Here is a 20,265-nt window from a genome sequence, read left to right as displayed (position 1 = left end):
GGTGTCAGGTACCCGTTGTCCAAATTCTACTCGTTTTGTGATCCTTGGCTGTTGGCTTCATAAGACGTTTGCCTATCTCTACTGCTTTTTTTTCCCGCTTGCCGCCCCCCGCATCCACCTGCACGGTGTCGCTATCATGGCTTCTCGCTGGTGGCTGTACGTGCAGGCCATTTTTTGGCGCTTTCTGATGCGTCTGGGCATGTTCTTTCATAATATTCCCCCTCCGCGTCCCCCGAGAGTGACTTTCTCCCGCTCGTTCCCGTCTGGATCCTCCAGGGTCAACTTACAGTTTTACTGCCCATCGGGCTACTACAGCGGTCGCAAGGACGGCCGCCGGCTTCCGGTTGTCGTAAACTTCCACGGAGGCGGCTTTACACTCGGAGGCCCGACTGACGATTCGCGATGGGCGCAAGCCGTGTTATCCGAAGTTGGGGCCGTCGTGGTTAGTGTTGGTTATCGCCGGGCCCCCGAACATCCGTTCCCGGCCGCCGTTGATGACGGCGTCCTGGCTCTTCAGTATTTATCCAAACACGCCGAGGAGTTAGGTCTTGACATCTCTCGCGTTGCCATCAGCGGCTTCTCCGCTGGTGGAAATTTGACTGTCACGGTGCCCCTGCGGTACCGTGACCTTCTCCTGCAGGCCGAGCATGAGCGCTGGTTAAGTCGGGCCGACTCGACTCATCAACTCGTGGATGCAACCGCCACCGAGCTCAATATTGTTGCGCTCTTTTGCTGGTATCCCATCCTCGACTTTGATGAGCCCCGTGAGCACCGTCGTGCAATGAGCATCAATCCCGACAAGACGCTCCCGGCTTTCTTCACCGATCTGTTTGACGAAGCTTACCTACCAGATCTCGAGGAGCGTCGGTCGCCATATGCGTCGCCTGTGCACGCCACCGATGAGGCATTGCGCGATTCGTTACCGCACGATATATTTTTCTATATCTGCGAGTGGGATATGCTGCTGAACGAGGGCCAACAGTTTGTCCGCCGGCTGTTAAATATCAACAAACATGTGCGCGCAATGATGATCGAAGGAGCACGGCACGCTTGGGACAAGTCACCTAATCCGTTCCGGGACACCAGGGACGTGAATATCCTCTACCAAGACGCTTGCGCAGACATGAAGACCATCTTTGGGCAGTGATGATTGCTAACTACGCGTTGCTGGTTTGTTGGTTGGTTTGATTGTGTTTACATTTTGTTTACTATTAGAGATTCTTGCTGGCACATTTATTGGCATGGCGTTCAGGTTAGACTGGCCACTTGGGACTTGAGCAATGAGGCATATTCTGTACAGTAATAAGCAAGCGTTGACTACCGAATACGATCGTATTCCCCATTTTGCTGATCATGCTCAAGGCGGCGATCAGCTCGTATTTGCCGTCAATTTAAAGGCGATCCCCAGACTTGGCAGCCCTTTTTTTCGCCGTCGCGAATACGACACTTGCCGAATGCGGAAACGTAGAACCGCCATGTCTTCAGGCGCCTCCTGATATTTGCAGCATGCCAATGAGATGTCAGGATTCTTCTCAGTTTGGGTTCATGCTGGAGACTGCATGCACGCTGCACTGCGTCATGGGGTTGAGCCAATATGCCGTGCAGATATCTATATAAACCAACCCCCTTCCTTGGCTACAATGAGTGCGGATGAGAATCCCAGGGTCAACGGTCGCCATCAAGATGCAGATCCTCTCCTTGTTAGCCGTCGCGGGCTTCTTCACAGCTTCGTCTGCCCAGCTCCCATCACCACCTGATCTTATTCCCTCTCCCTCCTACACTGGGTGCCCCCCAGATGGCCCTCTTCTCCCTCGCCCAACCGATCTGGCCAACTCAAAACACATTAAAGATGCAGCAAACAACCTCTCCAGCAAGCTAAACTCCGCCATAAATGGCGAGATTAAGGCTGGCTGGATTGTCGAGAATGTCTCCTTTTCTCTGGCCTTGGTCTCCCCTTACGGCCCCTCCGGGGTCGAAGATGATGTGAAACCTTTCTGGGAATACCACCACCGGGGAAAGAATAACGAAAAGGGTGTTTCCAAAATCGACGGAGATTCGCAGTACCTGATCGGTTCGGTATCGAAGGTATTCTCGGATCTGATGGTGCTCAAGTCCGGTGTCGATCTGCAATCGCCCGTTACAAACTTCTTGCCGCAGTTACGATCAAGCAAGTCCAAGATTCCGTGGGAGGACATTACGCTGGAAATGCTGGTTGATCATCTGGCAGGCGTCCCCTCCAATGGTGAGATTGTCTCTTTCTCTTCGAAAGTTTGGACCTGAGCATTGATTGATTTAGTATTCTACGAATTTTACTTCCTCAATTCCTTCCACGAAAGTCTGGGGCTACCGCATCTTAATGACTCTGTCTACCCTGACTGTGGGGTTATCGGGCTTAATGATGGCTGTACTAAAGAGCGTACGTCTTTCAACCGTGCATTAAGAAAGTGGGTGTATTAACAATTTCCAGAATTGATTCAAAACCTCCTCTCGAAAGAGCAGGTCGTCCCAATAAACTCGCGGCCTATCTATTCCCAGCTCTCGTTTACTCTCTTCACTCTATGCCTCGAGGCCCACACCGGCATGAACTACTCCCAGATGCTAGACGAGACAATCTATAAGCCCTTGAACCTTGTCAACTCTGGCGTGTCTCCAGGAAACACAGAGAGAGCAGTCATTCCTCCAGGAGCTAACGGCTGGGGGACCGACTACGGATTCAACGCCCCGTAAGTGTCTTTCCCCTTAAACTTCAGCACCCTGCTGGGGGAAAACCCAGCTAATATTGTTACCAGTGGTGGCGGGCTGTACTCCTCTACCAATGACATAAGTACGTTCCTCAGCACAGTCCTTAACAAGAGCATCCTCGACACCCCTGCGGATGTGCGCCATTGGCTCAAGCCCCGGTCTACCACCAGCTCCCTCAATACTCTCGTCGGACGACCATGGGAGATTCTCCGCACAAGAGACGTTCTTCCTCCCAAGCACGCCCACATTGTCGACATATATGGAAAGTCCGGCGGCGCAATAGGTTACATGGCGCAAATTGCCGCCATAGACCAGTACGGCATCGGCGTTGCTGTTCTCACAGCTGGCCCCGTGGACTCACTGGATATCCTCTACCGCGCTGTTCTAGGGACATTCCTCCCAGCAGTTGAGGAGGAAGCAAGATCTCAAGCCCGGCGACTAACTGGAACTTGGACTTCAAACCCTTCATCGTCGAAAAACGCTTCCAGCACCGAAAAAGTGAAGCTTACACTCGACATGGACGACGGCACAGGCCTAAAACTCACTTCTTTCACCCGTGGCAACAACTCTATCATCGACGCAATTAAGACCATTTGGACTGCCGAATTCCTACCCCTCGGAATCGGCATCCTCCCTGATGAGCTCCGGCTTTACCCTACGGATCTGGAGACACCCGTTCCAGCCTCAGAGGCTTCTGCACTGATTGCACGGCACCGTCGCCATCAACGCAGTCATGACTATAAGAATAGTACCGGCGGCGCACAGCTTGTCCGTCAGGAATGGCGCATCAATTTCGACATCATCCCCCTCGGCAGTTCACTCATGTCTGACCTCCCAGGCCAGAATACCGCCACGCAATACTGTGGTTCATGGCAAACAGTGGACTGGATGACGTACGGCGGAATTGGTCTAGATAAGTTCGTGTTTGTTGTTGACAAGGGGAATGGGGACATCATTGGCGTTGAAGCTCCAGCGTTGAGGAGCGGTTTGTTGACGAGGTAATTACACTTCTGGTCTGCTTCGAGTTGTTGATTTTCAATTGTACATAAAGATAGTCTGTTTTGTTTTCCTTTCTACCCCTTTTTTTTATTACCCTCACCTCATTATTCTTTGCGGCTAAATTCGTTTAATGCTTATATATTCGTTTGATATTCTTTCCGAGGTTACATAGCTCTTGTGTAGATTTCATATCCTATCATTACTATGGAAGATATATTAGGTTAAATAGAAGGTCATAATATGTCATCATATATATTTCCAATGTTTTTTTTGCCGACATTCTGATATCACATAATACGTATGTTATGACATGACGGTATAGCTATATTTCAATTCATTCATGATCCGTTTCAGTGCCATCACTCAGGTCATCGTCCTCGTCCTCATCCGACTCCGCTTCATCACTGTCATCATCATCATCCCGGTCATCAAGACCAGGAATCCCACGCCAATTCACATAATCACCCTCTAACCATCGCCGACTTCGCGGCAGCTGGTAAGGGTCGAACGGGAAATAAGCATCGAGCTGGTAGCCGAGATCATCGCCGGCGCGGGTTTCGCGCTCAACCTGGCTGAATCGGGGGTCTGAAAGAGCAGCAAGGTTGCGGTATGTAGACATGCGGAGGCGCTTGTTTGTTTCGAGGATAGTGAAGACGTAGATGAAGTTGAGGTGTTGGGACATGCGGGCAAATTGGGAGACAATAGCTGGCGAGCAGACTTTGAGGGGGTTGAGTTTGGAGAGAATAGCTTTGTGGAGGACGTCTCGGATGGAAGGGGGGAAGATGATGTCTTCAGGTTCGAGATCGTCGATTTGCTCGGGTGTGTCACCGTCGATGGCGGCTGTTGTGAGGTCGCGCCAGCGGAAACAGAAGATGTAGAGGAGGGCTTGGGCGGTAGAGTAGAAGGGCCCGAAGCGGCGGAGGTCAGGCCCTCGGCAAGAGGGTTCGTAATCTAGGCGGAGGGTATTTAGGTGTGTGCCGAGGAGGTCGAAGACGTCGCGGACGACTTCGCTGGAGATATGAGCGCCTCGCGCGACGAAGCTGGCGAGGTAGGCAGCGGCGGATTGGCGCAATATGGCGGGTTGCGCTTTGTTGAAGATGAGCTGAACGCATGTGGCGGCGAAGCGATCAACAAGGACAGGGGAGCATTGGGAGAAGTGGAAGAGGAGGAATTGTGAGTGACGGGAGCGATAGGTAGGGAGGATGATGGTTTGGAAATGGCTCAGTAAGAGGTCGAGGGCGTTCTCCTGGTCGTCGAGAGTGCCTGATGTGAAGGGTGGTGAATAATATTCAAACAGAGTATCAATCATGCCGTCAAGCTTGAGAATGTTCTCCTTGATTGACTTTAATCGTCGGGATTCTTCCTCGACAGACTCGTCACTCATCACCGAGGCGTTGTCGTCGTCATCGTCGTCCAAGTCCTCGGCGAACATCACGGCCTCTGGCGAGATGTCGTGCAGGACGTCCTCGCCCTCTTCGTCCTCGAGATCCTCCATATCCACTTGAATTTGAACGTCAATCTTAACCAGTTTCTCGGTAATGAGAGCTAGGATGTCGGCTTGGAGTTCTGGAGCATATCTGATAACCCTGACAAGGTTTTGTGTATAGGCGATGTTGGCCTTTGCTGAATCGGTATCGAAAGGGAACTGAGTCGATATTATGGGTGATAGAGACCCGCTTCCAGACGGGACCAGCTGCATGACGTGACGCAGGGCCATATGAACGCGGGTGTAAGCCTCGGCGGGATGTACATGGGGATACCCCGGCAGCCCCCCGGTGCGTTTAGGGAGTTCACCCATATAGTTGGTCAACATCTTCAGCACAGATGCCAGATAACTTCCTTGGGCGGCAGCAAGGTTACCCAAGAACCGAATGTACAGTTTGACGTACGATTCGTCCCGCCCGAGCCACTCGCTGCCCAGTACTGCACTCACTAACCCGCTGCAGCTCCGATCCAGCGCTGCCACATTCGAGAGAAGGCCCATAAGATGATGTTTCAATGTATTGTGGGTAGGTACATTTGTTGGTGGCATGCCGTTCATATCCTGGCGCAGGGGGCTGGTCGCGAAGATCTCCTTGACTCGGTCGTAGGCCTCACTATCGCCGCCCGAGACATGCCGTTGAATCGCCCGCCGCACTTCCTCTCGCACCACAGCGGCGCTCTTGTCCGTTGTTCCATGGCTCCCATTTTGTACCTTATTGCTGTATGGAATCTCTCGCATTTCCACGTCTTCGTCGAACTGCACGCGAGCTTTTTTCCGAGGACTAGGCTGGCCATCTGCATCATCAGCAATGGAGGATGCGGGCGAAAGCGACAGGTCCATTTCCTCCATCCTGTGCTTTACTCCGGCGGCGGAGTTTGGTGTCTTAGAGTTCTTCAATATGGGCGCTGGTGAAGACGTTGTTATCATCTTTGAAGGTGTATGTGGTCCCGTCGCTGGGCCACGCGAGCCGCTGAAGAGGGAGACCATGGGTAATAACACAGTTGATCAAAATCTAAACTTTTTGAGAAAACAAATGCAGTGCCTGCAACTGAAACATTTGATGCTTTAAATGACTCCAACTGCCAAACAATAAGAATGGAAACCAAGCACACGACAACGCGGTGGCTACAAAGGTTAAGCGCTTTGAAAGGAAGAATGCACAGGGAGGAGCCTCATAAGCTGGTCCATCACAGTCGAGGATTTAGGAACTCTACTCTCGTGCGTCAACCGGAAAATGATGGCAGACTATGGAATAGGCGTGAAAAGTCGAAGGAGGAGAGCAAGATGTTGCTTGAGGTCAAGGATCTTGAAGCGGAGAAACAAAAGTGGACTCCATGGATTTTTTTTTCTGTGGGGCAATAAGTGGAGCCTGAGGCCGCAATGCCCGTGACCAGCGCGTGATCAACGCGATTGAACCCTACAAATTGCCTATTGCGGTTATATAGCATTCTTCAAGGAGGTAGTTGATTGTTTTCTGAATTTCCATTCATAATTCTAAAACTAGGACTAACTAATTCTCTTCAGTTTGAAGCGTCCGCTACCATAGCCAGTGTATAGTACCCATAACACATCTCAAATAGAGATAACACAAAAAAACACAAAGGCGAAAAGTGAGATATTGTTCCGTAGCAATACCTCCCGTGGTATATAGCGAACAGCAATCGAAAGCAGCAATAGGTGAAAGGTCGTAAAGGAGTGAAAATTGGTTGGTCGTGAAATGTATGACATCGGCGGAAAGGCCGGACATCGAGCCTTTCCTCTCCGCAGGAGTAGAAAGACGTTTTGGCTTTTGATATTTCATAGCCAGGATGTGGAAGCTATCGGGCCCAGCCGATCGTCGAAGATACTACCATAGAGGTCTTCGATCTCCACAAGATAGTCGTTCACCGAATACTTCTTCAATCCCTTACTGTGCAAGATCCGCTCTTCCTCATCAAACAGAGGGGCACCTCCAAACTCCTCAACCACTTCGCTTACTTGCTCCAGCTCCTTCCCGAACGGATGTGGCTCGGCATTATAGTCATCGTAAGATGGTTGGGCAGAAGTATTAGAGCGATTCGCGTGTAGTGGTGGAGGGGACATGCGCTTCATGGAGCGCTGTCGCGCTACCTCCTGGTGTGTTCGTTTGGTGTGAGAGAGTGCACGTCTAGGGATCATTGGGGCATCATTGGAGGATGTCGTTGACGAGGACGACCGCGGATGGCTTGTTAAGGTCGCGGACCGTTTTGGGAAATATCCTGAAAGTGGATTTGGTTCAATTGGCGATTCTTCGGGTGAAGTAACTGGCGAGGTGATGCCGTGTTGAGTGAATGAAAGTTCCGAGTCGTCGGGCGATTGTAATGACGAAGTGGAGGAAGAAGACGCCGAGTTGAGATCCGGGGCATTGTAGGCAAGCATATTTGTCGTGGACAGGAGCTCTACCGGCCCAGAGATCTTGCCTCGCTTTATCGTACCGGAGGAGAACTTCGGCTGGCCTTCACGGTAGGGCATTGGCGAAGACACCTCAACGCGCTTGGAGCGCTTGGTAAACGCCCGAGTGAGAGTTGACATTGTGAAAGTCTGCGAATATACTATGCGATGGGGTCAAGTCGAGAATCCCTAACACATCGAGTTTCGGAACAGGCCGAGTGATATATGCTTCCTTTCGTGCGCTATTTTAGATTGCTTGTCGAGTATTTCCTATTTTTAGAGGCACCCAATAGATCGTTTTCGACACTTTTGTATTGACGTTCTCTTAGCGGGGAGACCAAGAATGTGCGGTGGACGATCGCGGGAGTGGGGATTCGTAAAGAATGGAAGATCTATCAACGGCTATCCGTTATCAGATAGAGTCGTACGTAGTCTCGTAAATGGTATGGCTTTCGATGAGTCAACGAATGAGCGCAGGAATGGAGTTCCGTATTTTTTTCTCTTTGCACAGCAGAAGAGATTCAATGAAAGTTTTAAGTCGTTCTCCGAAGAGGGGGAGGCTGCCTAACTCAAGGGGTGTCGAGTTGCTGCAGCAGCGCAAGATTGTACAGTGAAGATCTGGGCGGACAACCAGGACTCGCCGAAGAGAAAGAAGAGAATTGAAGAATATAAACCCAAGGACCAGCACCTAGAGAAGGAAAGAATCTAGGACACTCCGATCAAGGACTGGAGAATGGAAAGGAGAGAAGACGGAATCCAGGACGGAACCTGGAGGAGAGAAGGAGGGAAGAAAGCGAGGGAGGCGACGGGTGAAGAACACGAGATGGAGGCCAAAGGGTCTGGGCAATCTGCGCAAGTGCACTCTCCGTGCCCCCAGTCGGGCCACTCACTGCCCGTCGAACCGCGATCTTTGTCCTTACTTTTGCCCACGCTTCCCACGTTCTCCAATCCGAACGCCCGAACCAGACGAAAAATCTGACGCCCAAGGGTCCTTTGCTCGCCTTGAGTTTGGTTCGACTGAGCGGTTTTCAGTTTTTCAACGAGGAACCACGGTCGTCTACTATTCCGAGTCCACGGTTCGCTTTAAGGCTGAACCTAGACCCTCCTTTCTCCCGGCGAATTTTACATGGCGACCAAGTGCCACCTCTCCGATGGCAAAAACCAGAAGACAGGGCCAGCTGATACTGCCGATGTGGGAATCATGGGCCTCTCGGTTGTCAACTTGTCACACTTCCAGACGCGATCGTCACCCTGAGGAGTCGAATGGGATGGAGTGAGGACCTGAAAGCTAACATGAATCTAAGGCTATAATTGGCTGAACTTTGTCAGACGAAAATGAAAGTCTATCAATTTCGACCAGTCATCTTCGGCCGGGTCAGCCCAAGGTGTGCTTGCACTCGCGCCGGTTCGCTTTGGCGCCAGGAACGGGAACGCCGTGGCCTCTAGAAACGCCCGACTGCCTCAAGTAGTGGGAAATGAAACAGCGATTATCCGCCGACTCGTCTCAGAATGATAACTCAGGTCCTTGGACGTTGCATCCATTTCGGAGAGGAAATCGCCTCTATGTGAGGGATCGTGGTACTTTCGATCGCATCGACGATTTTAAACACAACAGACCTTGACTACAAAAAAGGACAAGCGCTCGGCGTCATCTGCTCTGTTGTCTGGACACAATTCATCCCGAACCTGGTCGACTTGGTCCAATAATTGTCAATGTTGGCCAGATCAGTCGTTCCCCCACTCTCGTGGGGCCGACCGTGGAAACCCACCGTTTGTCCACGGCGTCGACTGGACTGTCGGGATCAATACATTTGCAAAAGCCGTATTTCGTCAGAGTCCGCTGAGACAGTGGTGACATGGAAAGAACTGCTGTCGAGATCGCTGGAGGGACAACGCATCTAGCAAATGGTCCATGCAGCTGGACAGGACTGGCGGGTGATACGTCCAGATGTCCAGTCCACGGGTCGAAGTCCGTTCCCGTTCGAGACCTGGGTGCTCGACAGCAAACTTCCAAGTGACTGCACGGTCCGAGTGCTATAAGTAGACACGACAGGATATATCCGCGAGGACACATCCAAAGTGTTTCTCGACGTCATAATACTATTGTGAACTATTGAGAGGCTATTAGCTATTTCACTGGACGGTGTAGTCATTATTGCGATCGCACGGTTTTGATTTCCCGAGGGCCCAGGCTTCATACTCAACCCTCATAAAGGGAAACCATTATGCAGATCGCAGTCTGAGTATCTCTAATACTGCGTGAAGTTTTGGTTCACGGCGAGAACATTAATGATGCTATTTGCAGGAAATTGACAGTAAGTTGATGAGGGATACTCGCTAGTAGTGGCGTTAGGATGTCAGGGCTCTGAGTAATGGGTATCTCAACTTTTCATTGCACGTTAACTGACGGCTCGTCGAGTACGCTATATAAAAAATCCATCTAATATTCTCATATAGCCATCAGTGGCCTGTGCGCTTCTTAATGTATTTCCAGATTTAGACACTTTAATCCTCATCCATTGACTCCCAGCCATCCGCGCCTCCCGCAGCACCAGTCTCAGGCGCACCATCATCATCGGACTCATCCTGATCGGGCTGCATACCCACCATACGTTCTTGTACATCGCCCTGAAGAGACGGCATGCGGGAGACGAAGGCCCGACGCACTGCCGCGTTGGTTGAGGTGTCCCAGATCTGAACAGAGCCCTTGCTTCCCGCCACCGCCAGGCGGAACCCAACTTCAGAATCCGGCGCAAAGTTAGTCGAGAAGACCTTGCCCACTTCCAGCTTCCGAGAGACAACCATGCTAGGCTTATCGTTCTCGACATTCCACAGCTTAACTTGCTTGTCGGTGGAACCCGTGGCGATGAAGCCGGGGATGGCCGGGTTGATATCGAAGGAAGACACGGAGGAGTCGTGCGCCTGCAAGGACCATACTGGCTTGGAGTCCTTGGGTGTGGCAGGCACGTTTCGAATATCGTACCGGTAGACCATACCGCCGTCGGTTGTAACGTAGAAATAGTTAGGATCGTGCACGTCCCAGCGCACAGTCTCGACATCGGCGTCCACGCCCCATCGTGCCTTCGAATCGGGGGTCCTCATATCCGCGGCGACGATGGTGCGGTCGTAGCTACCACTGAGAAGGACGGTGGACTCCTTTGGATGCCAGTCTAGAGAGCACACCTTGTCTGTGTGGTGGCTGTATGATTTTGCGCTTTTGGCTGTGTTCAAGTCCCAAAGTTTGACCGTACGATCGGCCGAAGCGGAAGCTAGGAGGTTGCGATGTTGCCGGTTGGCAGCAAGGGCGAGAACAGAGTCAACGTGGAACTCATCATTCGCCTTGGTCTTCTTCTTCTTCTTGGACTTTTTGGCGTCACCTTCCGCGTCCGCACCGCCCTGGCCGAGAATGGCATTGGGGTACATGGAATCCACAACATCCAAATCCCAAACTTCAATATCAGGCTCCATAGTTCCCACGGCGACAAAATTTCCTGTCGTGGTAGCGTTATCGGCAGATTTCCCAACAGGGAAGTCCAGCCATTCCACACACAAAGGGATGGCGGGCAGCATGATATCATGGTGCACATAGAGGTTATCCGCCGCATCCTCGTAAACGTAGACTTCAAGGTGAGCCACCTCATCCTCGACCTTACCCGCCAGCAGCAAGTTATCTGTAGGAAGGATCTGTAGCTCCTCCCGCTCCTCATCATCTTCTTCCTCTGGAACGACTAGGTAGGGGTCCTCTTCGTTGGGCTCGTGGTATGCTAAAGACTTCACATTGCCGAACATGGTGGTTTTTTCGCCATCCTCATCCACCTCGTCGCTATCGTAGTGATCGAGATCGTACTCTTTTAAATCGTCATCGTCGTCACTGTTTCATCCCAGTTAGCTCCCACCGATACCAACCAACCGGCAGAAAGGGTAAACCCACGTCTTCTTTTTAGATGCATCCTTTGTCTCGCCTTTCTCCTCCGCATCGTCCTCCTCCATCGCATCATCATCCTTATTCCCAGAGTCGCCATTACTCTGGGCCGCATTCAGATCCTCCTGTGCATCTTCCAGCTGCATCCGTGCCAGCTTCGATATGCGATCCATCTCCTTCTCATCAATTTCGTATTTCGTGGGGAATTGGGCCGCGACGCCGCGCCGCACCCACGCGGAAGTAGTGATCATAGACATCGTTAAAACGAATATAAAAAACAAATTCTCAAATCAAAAAAATGAAAAAGGAGAAAAGAAAAATGTACTCTACACGGGGGCACACTCCCGTATCGATATAAGGAAAAGCCTGGGCTGAAATCAAGAGCTCCCCAAAAGTAAAAATGGTCTTCAATTCACCCCTCCAAAACCTTTGGTTTCCTGTTTCTGTAGATTTTTTTTTTTTTTTTGGCGAGGGACAGTTTCCGCCAGGCAGAAGTACTTACCGCATTATACACCGCCTATCTGTTTCATCCCATTCTCGGCAAACTATGAGAAAGTCCCCGACGGAGATCAAGACGATCTACTCGGTTCAAACACCGACCATCAAAGACAAAGAAAAAGCAGTATAACCGCAGATCAAAATGCATTCTCACCTTCACACCCCGTATAACATCAGTACGTGACCCTCTATATCCACATATGCGGCGTCTTCAAAAAATCCAGGGCATTGACAGCCCAGCCCACTAACGTAACCTACCATTAGACTGCGAAGAGATCATGACTGCTCTCGACCAATGCCACGCCCAGGGCTTCCTGCATAAAGCCTTAGGGAACTGCAACGACATCAAGCGAGAGGTTAACCGCTGTTTGGCGGGTGAGCGGTACGAGCGGGCAAAGCGCAATCGCGACGATGCGCGGGAGAAGAGGAGGCGCATTGAAAAGATCTGGGCTGATGAAAGAGCTGCTGTGTCTGGTGTCCCGGCCAGCGCTCCAGGCAGCAGTACACCGGCTACTTCTGCTGGTGCAGAGAAACAATGAGAATTTGATATGCGGGAGCTTAGAGAGTTCTCGGTATATGAAGCTGCGGTTATGTATACTAGTTGCATATTTCGGGTGTTTCGGTGTTCGATTGGTTAGCTTTTCTCTTCTCATCTTCCAGAGACTTTTTGTCACTGTATATACGGCTTGATAAAGATGGTCTATCATACTCAAAGGATATTTGTGTATGTTTGAAGAATGTATGATATGTGCTGTATACGATTCTGCTTTACCCAACCAAAACGCCATACCAGACGGAAAACAAAAATGTTCTTTTCATAAGTCGGCTAGTCATCGCCGGATTCAACCAAAGCCGTAGCCACCCCCTCGTCTCCGTCTTCACCAGTTTCACCCTGTCTTGGACCCTTATGATGCCGCCGTCTCCTTTTCGCCTTCGGCGCAGCCTCCCCGTCCTCCGCGAGCTTATCAGAATCATCTCGCTTCTCTCCCTCATCGCCTGTCCTCTCCCCCTTTGAGCTAGGCCGGTCCTCCGCCCTCTTCTTCGGCTTCTTTACACTCAATGGGTTCGGGCCCTTAACCTTCTTCAACTCCCTCTTCTTCTTCTTTTCTCCACTTCCCTGACTAGTCCGCGCCTCAGGGTTATTCAGCCCAACCCGGAACTTATCCTGCTCCACCCCCTCTCTGATACCCTCAGACGGCGCACTCATCGGCTCCAGAATCATCACAGATCGCTTCACATATACAATCGGCACACCTGGGATCGAGCGCGCGCCGCGCCGAAGACCCTGGGCACGTTTCAAAGCCTGGAATGCCTCGTCTCCATCCCGTTTGCGCTTCTTCCCCGCATCTTGTTGTGTCGAATTCGACTTCGGCGCTGGAGGGTCAGCTGTGGCGAGGGTGTAATGCTCTTTGTTCCGCTTGACATCTGACAGAGGCGAGAGGAGGGAGAGGAGGCAGCTTGCTTCATCGATGGGTGAGGAGTCTTCGTTATGCGAGCAATGCCGGAGCGGGAGGGTCGTTGGTGGGGGGAGGAACTCTGGGCGGACAGTATTGTTGGTCCGTGGGTTCGTAGGCTGGCCAGCCATTATTGATGCGAGGGAGCATTTCGTTAATACTAGAGCTTCGGTTAGTTTCATGAAAGTCTTGACAGCGGAGATCGCACGGAGGTGCGGAGCGTACATGGCTTGACTTGTCCCTGTAGTGTTCTCTCCAAAGCGGGTATTAAATCCATTTTGAACGAATGTACTGCGCGAAGTAAATTCGAGTCAACTGCAATTGATTCAGTTAGCAATCGTCTTCGTCGCCTCAGAACATCGTATTGCGGAGATGGAAAAGGAAGAATGCGCATACCGAGCACTTGATACGGCTCACGGAAACCGAAAGCCAGCTCATATTGATGCATAAGCTTGCGGTATTTCTTGGATCGCTTGGCCCTCATTTTGGCTGTTTTCGACTGTTTCGTTGATTTGATGTTGTTGAGCTGCTACTGCTCTTCATCGGAATTTTTTTGGTTCATCTTTTTTTCTGCCGGGCGGTAGATGCTTCTGATATCAATATGGTCCGTGCACTCTGTGAATTACAACATAACAGTTGTATCCGTAGATATTGAACATACTGGCAAGCCTAAGCAAGGAAAATATATATGATGTATGAGGGGTATTCTTTGATTAAAGTGTACGTGAGAAACCCCCTAGTTGAGCAGTAACAATGTTCGAGTCACCAATCCATGCAAATGCAAACCCCACCCATATTAAACAAAAAAACAATCACAATCAGTGCCAGGTTATAGTATGCCCTCTTTCCATATACCCATCCATATGCAATTCCTTTAAAAAATCGTGTCACATTATGTTCGAATTCTATAAGTTGTTTTGGCGAAGTAAAGTTCATAGTCATGATCAGCCAGCCAGCCGATCATCAGATGACGGCTCCGTCGAGTCCAGGTGTGTTTCGCGCTGTCTCCTCTTGCAGGAGCCAACAACCACACTGATATCGTCCATTTTCCCTATTCAAAGGATTAGTCAACAATCTAATAAAAAGGAAAGGTCCATGTATATACTTACCACCCTGGATGGCTAAGCCTTCTTCGACCGCCTTCTCCATGTAAGGACTCTCAGCAAATGGATCTTGGGCCACCGCCAGCGCGGCTTTCAGTAATTCCCGAGCCAAGAATACCATTTTTTCCTCCGCAAGTACAGCTGGCGGCGCCCAGTCAAGCTCCTTATCGTCGTACCGTCCGTGGTCCCACTTCTTGAGACCCTCGAGGGTGATAGATAGAATTTCATGTTCCCAGAGGTTATCAAGGACCCCATCCGAGAGCGCGAGAACAATATCCTCTTCATGCAGATCGACCAGCGACAGCGCGGCGTTCTCGCGCGGTGTATCCACGCTATTCGTCCCCAGCTGCATCGGACAATCGAACCAGTGCCATTGCTCCTGGGTTCGGAAAATGACCTTTTGTTCGATGGGCCGGATTACCAGGACCTTGCAGTCGCCTATATTCGTCACGTATAATAAAGGCTTCTCCGTGCCGTCGCCGCTTAACTTTTTGTGCAGGAGGGCCGTTACCGACGTCGTCGTCCCAAACCATTCGCTCGGGGCCGCTGTAGCTTCTATCGTTTCTTCGTAGGCTTGCTGGAGGTACGCGATAGGGTCAACCGTGGCTTCTGGATTGGATATTCGCTCGATTTCCAGGGCCCAGAAATGGAGTATAAGCCTAGACCACAGTCTACCCAAAACCGTTAGTATTGGCGGCCACAAGACAGTAGAGGATTGGAATGGATCATAGCACATACGCTGCGTGACCTCTCGGCTTCGTCGCCCACGCTCCTACCCCGTCGTTCACCCCCAGCAAATTCTCCGTAACCAGCACCGCGTCATCGCCGTTGTTCAGACCCCGAACGAGCTCCCCTCTGACGGATAATCTCTTATCCTGGCTGTGATAGTGTGTTGTCAACGGGTCCGAGAATGACGAGGATGGCGGAGACAAGAACGGCGGTGGAAAGGGCCGCGGGGTCCGTTTGGCGCACAGCGCGTAGCCCGTTTGAAAGTAGAAGGGCGATCTAAGGACGGGCAACTGCGGGCAACGGTCGGGGACGGGGGTGGTGATCCCGTAGGAAGGCCAAACGGCGCGATGGTAGCGCCGCACCAGGGTCTTCTTGGGGGCCCTGGTCCACCGTGTGTGGAGTGGGAGTGAGGATGAGGCTGACGCCCGCGACAGCGACGAGGAGGACGGGGATACTGCGGAGGGGGTCCCAGGGATCCTAGGCACCATGCCCGCAAGAAAAAGGTATTGTTTGATGGCTCTGTGTGAAGCACGGACTCTTTCTCCACGAAACGCACACTCCACAATAGCGAATATGTGGTTGGAGGCGGCTTAATGGTGGAGGGAGTGAGAGGTTGAGTCTTTACCCGGGAGATTTGAAGGTTCGGTGTTGGGGGGGCCTTTTTTTTTACCTAGGGGAAACTGGGCGACGGGAGACGGCTCTTTTAACCTTGAACTAGAATCACCGCTCGCTTTGTTGAGCCAGTGATGGACGCAGAAATGACTACAATCTGCATACGATCTCTCGTTGGATAGTCTGATTTTTACTCTGTAGCTTTTGGACTACGGGGCGGCATTTGCGTGCCTGGTCAGCCTGTGCTCACTTGTACAGAGTACACGGACCACCCTCTTCTCCGCTTCGGATACGGGCATTGTTGATGGCTGCGCCTTCTACACCTCGTGGATCATTCAGTTATTTCAAAGTGTACGAGAATGTATCATTGGAATATTCTGGCTTCAGAGACTGCCTTAAGCACATGGAATTCTGAAACATATTCGTAAATGGACTCCTGATCGTGGATGCAACACCACGGTCTGACTCAATCTCACCCGTATGATTGTAATCGACTGATGGCGGCCCCACGGAAAACACACCCACTCCGAGCCGCTTGTCCCTACACTCCGATACTCCCGTAACCGGCTTATCCCCAACCCTCTCATCGATTTTCGTTCAGATGATTGTGCCGCTGGTCATGGCAGCTGCAGACCGCTGCTTGCGGATCTCTTCACAGAGGAGAATGATAGCCCTATCCACCTCCACGGAAAGCTCCATATCATCCACGTCGGGCCGAACGGATGCTATACCCTGAAAGGTCGATTTGGCAAGGGCACTGCATCGGGAACCGAATGGAAGAGGCCCGACACTGTTTCTGCGTTTCGCGACCATAAGGCTCAACATCCGCTCAGAGCAGGGGCAATGACACTCGACGTCTAAAGTGCACTCATGAGCGCAGATACAGGCCGACCGGCATATACACTTTCTTTCTCGGACCAGGTCGATTAAGCGGCGTCGACCGTCTTTGCGGCGTAGCTCTCCCACCGTTTTTCCTTCTAACTTTGCTAGAGTGGCCTGGCGATTGTCAAGGATGATTTCGCGATCCCAGACGTCCTTGGGGATAGTGTGTAGCTCAATGAAAGGAAGGTTCAATGCTGGAGCTGCATGTTGGACCGCGTGTTTAGGGGTAAAACAAAGATACTTTTCAGACTGAAGCACAAGAACATCCTTTGGTGGCATCTCGTACAGCACGCCTTCTCTGTTCCACGCCTGGCAAAACTCAGAGGATTTGTCGTTGATGATGCTGAATGCATGAGGACGGTATCCAATGAGATCATCCAAAATGAAACTTCCATCATGTGCTCTCTCCGCAGAACGACGGATATAGTCCTTCTGGTGTTCTGTGACAAGTTCTCTGTTGAGGTTAACACAAACGTTAGGCTCATCCAAGGTCTGCTTGAAGATGTAGAGCATTTTGCACAGCTGGCCAGGCTCAGGAAGAATGAAAGAACCGCTTTTGATCGCCAGGCGGCGGAATTCTAGGGTAAATGAAGCACATAGATTGGCAGCGGCAATCTCCATGATGAGCCGGGCATATAGAACGTAGTACAAGCTCTCTGTGTTGTCAATAAGGTCAGCGATCGAGTTGGAGGTAACGAGTTCCTCAGCACGTTTGATATGAGCCAATATGCTGTCTGGGGTATTATCAAGCTAGTAAACAAAAGCCAGACCATCAGCATTTTCAACTAGAGCAAATTGTCTGGATTACCTACTTCCACGCCGTAATGCATGAAGGCCATCACAACAACTTTGGAAACTGAGTAGACCCTGGACCAAACCAAAAGAACGCTGCTGAGGATCTCGCGGGAGGCTTCCGCATCGATCCCCTCCAGGGATTTGACAAAAGACGAGAATATATTCCAATCGGGCGAGCTCACGGTGTAAGGAAGCGCAGGTCTGTCCGTCGGTCCCATGAGCTATCTCGTTAACCATGCGGCCGGAACAAGATATTTGATTACAGAATCAACTTACTGCCGATGCGTACGAAACATCGGTACTGTTTGATGATCGTAGTCTCATCTCTTCGCGCCTCTCTTGCTCCAGTATTTCCTGTGAGTATTTGTAAAATCCGTCCTTATGGTCATCAATTGTAGAGGGCTCAACACCACACCAGCTTGTCTCAGAACCAGTTGATCTTGAAAGAGACCTGCGCTTTGGAAACAACTTGCGAAAGATCATTTCCCAAAGGAATGAGCGAGACCTGTAGTTACTCATGGAGGGCAGTGCGTGAATGAATGAAGTGCGTGACAGCGACAATTGAAGATATCACGTAGAGTAACACTTCGGGATAAGAAGTGCACTGAGGAAGGGAAATGGATGGACGAGCGGGGTCTGAGACAGATTTGAGGGCAATAAAGGCTGCAAGAAGAGTGTGCAAGTTGCTGGGTAAAGACTGAGGGATAAATCTCTCAAGTGGTAGAGTAATTGTGTTGAGTGAGGCTTTACCTGGGCTGAGGTTACAGGATGGCAGGAGCATTGAACACAGTGAGACCTTCCTCTAGACAAACGCGTCCCCAGACAACAAAGTCATCAGCTTTTGTTGAATTCTCCTGACCAAGATTAGGGGTCCCTAGAACAGTGAATTGAAATTTGATGGCACTGCATCTCTTATCCTGCAAGGTGATATTTTGCTCATACAACAACAACAACACTGTCATCACCAACTCCAAATTTGAAATAGCTGGGAAATATAATATAAGGCTACTGAAGCCCGGGTCTTTGCATCTAATAATTTGCTATATGGTGTATTAAGATCAATATGTTCTTCGTTAATTCATAAGTATTCCAGCACAAGGCAGTGCGGCATCATTGCCAGTGCCAGCTCACGTCCACTTGGGATCGACTGCAATGACGGCGTTCCCGTCGTGGAGGCAGTAAGGCAGGGTGACCTCAGGGATTTTCCAAATCAGCTTGTTTGCTCTATCAACAAGCTCCGATGGGATGTTCGCGCTTTCGCTGAAAGAGAGTGACTGCCACAAGTGTTAGTAGACAGACTTATATCATCTTAGGAAATCGACCAGAGTTAACCGGTTGTCAACTCACCCGCAGGTTGCATAAACCCCTCACCCATTCAAAGCCCTTGTCACATTCCTGGTCCTTTAGACTATTCCGATCATCGATGGGGTATTCGAGCAGTCGATGACAATGCTCTAGTGAGAGAACTTCAAGCTTCGCACCCGGTGTCGGCCCGTGAAGTTGCCCCATTTCATCATCCAAGCCATGTCGGATGCCGCCTAGCCAGTACAAAAACTCAGGCTGGGCACCCCGACAAGTCCTCAGCTTCAAGGTCGTCAAATTAGGGTTCTTTTTAACAAGCATCATCAATTGCCACGGTGTGATGCCTGCTCGCTCCAAAATCAAAGTCTCAAGGCTGTTAAGCCCAGTATCCTTAAATCGCCCAATTCCGATAAGCAAATTCCATGCTTCGTTGCCAGGGGCCGGGTGAAGCCATGTACTTGGCCTCATAACTCCATCTCGGATATGTTGGTGTTCAAAGCGCAGTGCAAGGTGACGGAGAGTGTGCTGACAGCGGGTGCCCAAGGCAGATGCGCCATGGGTGTTGAGGTCATATGCCATGAATTCGAGATTCCGTAGCGACGGCCCGTAGCGTCGTAGGACACTAGCGATTATTCTGTTCTGTATTCGGATCATTTGTTCTTGCGATTGTGGCTTTTCACGTAACTTTGGACCGCTGTTTCTCGGGTATACTGTATGGCAAGGGCTTCCGCGCAGTGGCCATTGTTTCGTTGACTTAACTGGCTGCTGGACGACGGAAATTGTATAGCTTCGTTCGGCCTCTTGATCAACCCAGCCACTACCCAGATGATCAGGGCTAGCCCACCCGGCCTGGAGGAGGGAAATGATCGAGTGCACTCGTTTCTCGAAAACTCCTAGCCTCAATCTTTTCATGCTCACAATATGGTATTCATTGTTCAAGCGGCTGGTGGACCCAAAGGCAAGCAAATCTTCGAATGGAAGATAGGTTAATATCTGTAGGACTAGCTCCGGGGGAAGACATCGAATCCAATCAGTTAAAGAGGAAAAGGAAGACGGGCCTCCCAGAGTCGATTCATCTCTTCTTGCCATTGCTTTCTCTCCGAAACTGTCGTTCTTGAATGCGATGGCGAATAGTGTCGGACTCCAATATGCCCTAACCGGGTATATCAGTCCTGGCGAAAGAGCAAGGGTTCTTTCTCGGCAGGATGGCGTAGGGTTGAGTAACGTCACACGGAATCCTTCTCGACCTGTTGTACAAATCTACGGCTTCCCGTCAGACTGTAAAAACATATTCTGACGTTTTAGGGAACGAGACGAGTATATAGGCGTGGGGGG

General features: G+C 50.8%; 8 protein-coding genes across 8 annotated transcripts; 3 read left to right on the top strand and 5 right to left on the bottom strand.

Moving 5' to 3' along the window:
- Window positions 1-136: 136 nt before the first annotated feature.
- Window positions 137-1,147, top strand: ASPVEDRAFT_120037 (alpha/beta hydrolase; the record flags this gene model as incomplete). Its single annotated transcript, XM_040805763.1, has 1 exon — window positions 137-1,147. The coding sequence occupies one exon, from the start codon at window positions 137-139 to the stop codon at window positions 1,145-1,147; it is 1,011 nt and encodes a 336-aa protein (XP_040662099.1).
- A 536-nt stretch (window positions 1,148-1,683) lies between these two features.
- ASPVEDRAFT_120963 (serine hydrolase domain-containing protein) lies at window positions 1,684-3,744 on the top strand (the record flags this gene model as incomplete). Its single annotated transcript, XM_040805841.1, has 4 exons — window positions 1,684-2,242; window positions 2,297-2,416; window positions 2,468-2,723; window positions 2,790-3,744. 4 exons carry the CDS (start codon window positions 1,684-1,686, stop codon window positions 3,742-3,744), a joined length of 1,890 nt encoding a protein of 629 aa, XP_040662098.1.
- A 154-nt stretch (window positions 3,745-3,898) lies between these two features.
- On the bottom strand, window positions 3,899-6,531 carry ASPVEDRAFT_35717 (rDNA-binding RNA polymerase I transcriptional factor). The gene has a single exon (XM_040811058.1). It carries the CDS (start codon window positions 6,209-6,211, stop codon window positions 4,076-4,078), a length of 2,136 nt encoding a protein of 711 aa, XP_040662097.1. The 5' UTR covers window positions 6,212-6,531; the 3' UTR covers window positions 3,899-4,075.
- Window positions 6,532-6,641: 110 nt separating this feature from the next.
- Window positions 6,642-8,070, bottom strand: ASPVEDRAFT_232718 (uncharacterized protein). The gene has a single exon (XM_040809532.1). It carries the CDS (start codon window positions 7,772-7,774, stop codon window positions 7,022-7,024), a length of 753 nt encoding a protein of 250 aa, XP_040662096.1. The 5' UTR covers window positions 7,775-8,070; the 3' UTR covers window positions 6,642-7,021.
- Window positions 8,071-10,138: 2,068 nt separating this feature from the next.
- ASPVEDRAFT_120720 (rRNA-processing protein PWP1) lies at window positions 10,139-11,812 on the bottom strand (the record flags this gene model as incomplete). The annotated part of the gene is made up of 2 exons (XM_040805814.1): window positions 10,139-11,504; window positions 11,565-11,812. The coding sequence occupies 2 exons, from the start codon at window positions 11,810-11,812 to the stop codon at window positions 10,139-10,141; spliced, it is 1,614 nt and encodes a 537-aa protein (XP_040662095.1).
- A 383-nt stretch (window positions 11,813-12,195) lies between these two features.
- On the top strand, window positions 12,196-12,592 carry ASPVEDRAFT_48560 (COX assembly mitochondrial protein; the record flags this gene model as incomplete). Its single annotated transcript, XM_040814029.1, has 2 exons — window positions 12,196-12,229; window positions 12,318-12,592. The coding sequence occupies 2 exons, from the start codon at window positions 12,196-12,198 to the stop codon at window positions 12,590-12,592; spliced, it is 309 nt and encodes a 102-aa protein (XP_040662094.1).
- A 287-nt stretch (window positions 12,593-12,879) lies between these two features.
- Window positions 12,880-18,147, bottom strand: ASPVEDRAFT_119298 (uncharacterized protein; the record flags this gene model as incomplete). Its single annotated transcript, XM_040805682.1, has 11 exons — window positions 12,880-13,667; window positions 13,733-13,822; window positions 13,904-14,033; window position 14,122; window positions 14,480-14,558; window positions 14,617-15,281; window positions 15,349-15,874; window positions 16,386-16,531; window positions 16,586-17,583; window positions 17,646-17,849; window positions 17,905-18,147. 11 exons carry the CDS (start codon window positions 18,145-18,147, stop codon window positions 12,880-12,882), a joined length of 3,870 nt encoding a protein of 1,289 aa, XP_040662093.1.
- A 110-nt stretch (window positions 18,148-18,257) lies between these two features.
- Window positions 18,258-20,190, bottom strand: ASPVEDRAFT_35711 (F-box protein). Its single transcript, XM_040811057.1, has 2 exons — window positions 18,976-20,190; window positions 18,258-18,902 (listed from the first exon to the last, which is right to left on the bottom strand). Exons 1-2 carry the CDS (start codon window positions 20,017-20,019, stop codon window positions 18,756-18,758), a joined length of 1,191 nt encoding a protein of 396 aa, XP_040662092.1. The 5' UTR covers window positions 20,020-20,190; the 3' UTR covers window positions 18,258-18,755.
- Window positions 20,191-20,265: the final 75 nt, after the last annotated feature.

Source organism: Aspergillus versicolor (assembly GCF_001890125.1).
Source record: "Aspergillus versicolor CBS 583.65 unplaced genomic scaffold ASPVEscaffold_1, whole genome shotgun sequence".
NCBI lineage: Eukaryota > Fungi > Ascomycota > Eurotiomycetes > Eurotiales > Aspergillaceae > Aspergillus > Aspergillus versicolor.
The sequence above is the reverse complement of the archived record's forward strand: the minus strand, read 5'-3'. Positions and strand labels throughout refer to the sequence as shown.

What these genes read in the sequence shown, in the direction of transcription:
- ASPVEDRAFT_232718 (XM_040809532.1), bottom strand. Translation starts at nt 7,774, where the DNA reads ATGTCAACTCTCACTCGGGCGTTTACCAAGCGCTCCAAGCGCGTTGAG.
- ASPVEDRAFT_35711 (XM_040811057.1), bottom strand. Translation starts at nt 20,019, where the DNA reads ATGGCAAGAAGAGATGAATCGACTCTGGGAGGCCCGTCTTCCTTTTCC. An exon ending in GGGGTTTATGCAACCTGCGG is followed by an intron (nt 18,903 to 18,975) that starts GTGAGTTGACAA and finishes CACTTGTGGCAG; the next exon opens with TCACTCTCTTTCAGCGAAAG.
- ASPVEDRAFT_35717 (XM_040811058.1), bottom strand. Translation starts at nt 6,211, where the DNA reads ATGGTCTCCCTCTTCAGCGGCTCGCGTGGCCCAGCGACGGGACCACAT.